General features: G+C 50.2%; 1 protein-coding gene across 1 annotated transcript; it reads right to left on the reverse strand.

The window, feature by feature from the left end:
* Positions 1 to 2,130: 2,130 nt before the first annotated feature.
* On the reverse strand, positions 2,131 to 3,330 carry LOC145952474 (uncharacterized). Its single transcript, XM_083064833.1, has one exon. The coding sequence runs from the start codon at positions 3,328 to 3,330 to the stop codon at positions 2,131 to 2,133; it is 1,200 nt and encodes a 399-aa protein (XP_082920959.1).
* Positions 3,331 to 3,885: the final 555 nt, after the last annotated feature.

A 3,885-nucleotide genomic window follows, 5' to 3' on the forward strand; every position in this document is an offset into this window, starting at 1 on the left:
GATCCAGGGAGCCGAGCTCCAGGCGGCGAGGGGGGGCCTCGCCAAGGCCCAGAAGTCATTGGAGATCGCCTTGCGCTCCAACGAAAACTATGCCTCCCGAGTGGTTGAGTTGTGGGGGCTTGTTACCTCGTCCCGAGGCGAGGTGATGTCTTCTCGGGAGCAGGTTCGCTCTTTGGAAGATGAGGTCACATTTTTGCAGAGCGAACTGGTGTTGGTAACCGAGGAGCGTCTTCGCGATGAGGTCATCATTGGTAGCAAAGAGGAGGAGATTGCTGCCCAGAGAGTAGACCTTTCGTCGCTGGAGGCCGAGAAGGCGGTGCTAGAGAGGAGACTTGAGGAGGTAGAGCGCTCCATCGTGGTGGAGCATAAGAGGGGCTTCCTCAAGGCTGCTCGCCAGGCCAGGCTCCTTGCGCTCGGGTTTGACTTCTCCGGCATGCACGTGGAGAAGGTCGTTAGCTTTGGGAAGCTGGTCAAGGAGGATGATGTCGAGGATAGCTCCAGCGAGAATGCCTCTGTGTAGGCCGTTTTTTTTGTAATAGTTTAGTTTTCCTGTTTTCTCTTTACTTTCCTTTGAATTCATGTATTGAACTTGGTAAGCATAGCTCTGTATATACGTATTTTGCTTTGTTTATTTGCGCTTGGTTTTTACTGTTTTGCGCGTTTTGAGACACGTTTGGTGTCTGTTGTGTGTTTTTATGGATCCGAGGTGGTCATGCCGGGGTTAGACCTCGACCTCGGTTTTTCATAAATGAATCTTTTCGGGGTTCGAATCCGACCTAAGGTTCGGATTCGACCTCGAATTAAAGTGAGTTGAGTTGTACGAAAGTTCAGATTTAGCCTTGTATTTTTGTTGAGTGACACGTTGCGAAGGTTCGGGCTCGACCTTAATCATACCGAGGTTCAAACTTGACCTCAGATTAACGTTTTAGGGTTCGCACTCGACCTCGAATTTGTGTAAAGCGTGTTAGGGTTCGTATTGGACCCTACATCAGAGTAAAATGAATCATGCCAAAGTTCGGACTCGACTTCGGACAGGCATTTCTAAGGTTCGTTCTCGACCTCGAATTTGTGTAAAGCGTGTTGGGGTTCGTATTCGGCCCTAAGTCGGTGTAGAATGGATCATACCGAGGTTCGGACTCGACCTCGGTCGTTCGTATCGAAGGTTCGTTCTCGACCTCGAATTTAGAGTAATATGCGCTTCATCAAGGTTCGAATTCGACCTCGGATAAGTGGTTCGTACTCGACCTCAGATTTAGTGTAATATGTGTTTTATCAAGGTTCGGATTCGACCTCGGATAAGTGTGTTAAACGTAGGGAATTTTGTAGTAAAACGGTGAAGGTAAAAGAGTGTGAATAAAAGGGAATGAGTTATCTTATTGATGGAAATATGTGCCTCGTTAAAAACCCTCTCGGCCAAAACCTTTTTTCTTGTTTTTTGGGATAAAAGACTGAGGTGGGAAAAGAGTGCACAGCTCATTCATACAAAATTCAGGTGAAGTAGAACTTGAGATGCGTAGCATTCCATGTCCGTGGTATGGGCTTCCTGCTGAGTTCTTCTAGCCTATACGCTCCATTTTCCAGGTCTTCTATAACTCGGAATGGGCCACCCCAAGTAGGTGGAAGCTTTCCATCCGACGTGTCCTTTCGGGCTTCGCCTAGCAATCGCCAGACCAAGTCACCAGTCCGGAAAGAACGAGGTCGTACTCGGGTGTTGTATCTTCGGGAAGCTCGGAGTTTGCATGCTTCTTCGTGGATTTGAGCTTTGTCTCTAAGCTCATCCACCAAGTCGAGGTCAGCTGCCAACTCTTGAGCGTTCTGCTCAGTATCGAAAACCTGCCGTCGGTGGGACGTCTCTCCGACTTCTACTGGGATCATTGCATCGACTCCATAAGTTAGCCTGTAGGGTGTTTCTTGCATGGTTGATTGGGGGGTGCAATGATACGCCCAGAGGATGCTAGGAAGTTCGTCGGGCCACTGTCCCTTGGCGTTTCCCAGCCATTTCTTGAGTTCCCGGAGGATGACTTTGTTGGCTGCTTCGGCTTGGCCGTTGGTTTGGGTGTGTTCTACCGAGGTCGGGAGATGCTTGATACCGAGCTCTCGGAGGAAGTCCTCGAATCCCTGCATGATGAACTATCGGCCGTTATCGGTTACGAGAGTGTGAGGGATTCCGAACCTGCAAATGATGTTCTTCCATGTGAATTTTTGCACGTTCTCAGTGGTAATTTTGGCGAGTGGACATGCTTCAATCCACTTGGTGAAATAATCGATTGCCACCAGGAGGAATTTCAGTTGACCTTTCACAGGGGAGAATGGTCCGAGAATGTCCATTCCCCACTGGGAGAAAGGCCATGCCGACATCATGTGGTGGAGAGTTTCGGGTGGTTGCCGGTGTGTGTCGTCGAATTGCTGGCACTCTTTACATTTTTGAATACAGCTTTGGCAGTCCGACTTTAGAGTGGGCCAGTAGTACCCAGCTCGGAGTACCCTGGTCGCCATTGAGCGCGCCCCGGAGTGCATGCCGCATATCCCCTGGTGAATTTTTCTGATGACATAGGCTGTCTGAGACGCGGTCAAGCATTTGAGTAGTGGAGAAGAAACTCCACGTTTGAATAACTCATCTCCGATGATGATGAACTTAGCCGATCTCATCCTTATCTTCTGAGCTTCGTCTTTGGCCTTGGGCAGGGTTCCTTCTTTCAAGTAGTTCCAGATGTCTGCCATCCATCCCAGGTCTTCATTGTCACTGACGTTGATGACTTTGTCGTCTAAGCTGGGTGAGTGTAAGGTTTCCTGAATGATGGTTCGGTGCTGTCCAGGCCTTTTGGTGCTGGCGAGCTTTGATAGGAGGTCAGCTCGGGCGTTTTGTTCTCGCGGCACATGCTTTATGGTGAATTTGTCGAAGGACGAGATCTGGTGGGACGCAGTGTGAAAGTACCGCTGCAGCAGAGTGTCTTTTGCTTGGTACGTTCTGCTGAGCTGGTCCACCATGAGTTTTGAGTCGCTGTTGCAACTCACCTTTCGGGCTCCGAGGTCGCGGGCTAGCCTTAATCCCGCGAGAAGTGCCTCGTACTCCGCCTGGTTGTTGGTCACTTTGAAGCCAAACTTAAGGGATTGTTCCAAAGTGACTTGGTTTGGTCCCTCCAATATGATGCCTGCACCACCACCCTTAGAGTTGGAGGATCCGTCCACATGTAAGGTCCACACCTGAGGTTCCTCGGTAGTGGTGGGCGTGAGCTCGGCTACGAAGTCAGCCAGGTACTGGGCTTTCAGGGGTCCGCAACTTTCGTACTGGATGCCGAACTCAGACAATTCTACTAACCACGCAATCATCCGTCCGGCGAGCTCGGGCTTTCGCAGAATTTGCTTGATGGGGTAGTCGGTTTTGACTACCACCTGGTGACTCTGGAAGTAGGGTCAGAAACGCCGAGCTGCGGTGACGAGTGCTAGTGCCAGCTTCTCGATCATCTGGTATCGCTTCTCCGCATCTTGGAGGACTCGGCTGATGAAATAGATTGGTGTCTGCACTTTCTGGTGCTCTTGTACTATTACTACGCTGATAGCGCCTTCTGCTACGACCAAGTAAAGGAGGAGGTCAGTTTTGTGATCCGGCCTCTATAGGATCGGCGGGGTTGTGAGGAAGGTTTTGAAGCTTCGGAAAGCTTCTTCGCACCGATCCGTCCATTAGAAGTCTTTTGGTTTTCACAGCAGGGTGAAAATGGGCCCTGCCTTTTCCGCGAGTTTGGGGATGAAACAGGATAATGAGACCAGCCGTCCAGCTAGGCTTGGACCTCTTTCACCGTTTGTGGGCTTTGCATCTGTATGATTGCTTTACACTTCTCGGGATTGGCCTCAATTCCTCTGCTAGTGATCATGAAGCCGAGGAAC

This window comes from Cajanus cajan, chromosome 10, assembly GCF_000230855.2.
Source record: "Cajanus cajan strain Asha chromosome 10, NIPB_CcT2T_4, whole genome shotgun sequence".
In the NCBI taxonomy this organism is placed as follows: Eukaryota; Viridiplantae; Streptophyta; class Magnoliopsida; order Fabales; family Fabaceae; genus Cajanus; species Cajanus cajan.

Coding starts and splice junctions, on each gene's coding strand:
- LOC145952474 (XM_083064833.1), bottom strand. CDS start 3,330: ATGATTGCGTGGTTAGTAGAATTGTCTGAGTTCGGCATCCAGTACGAA.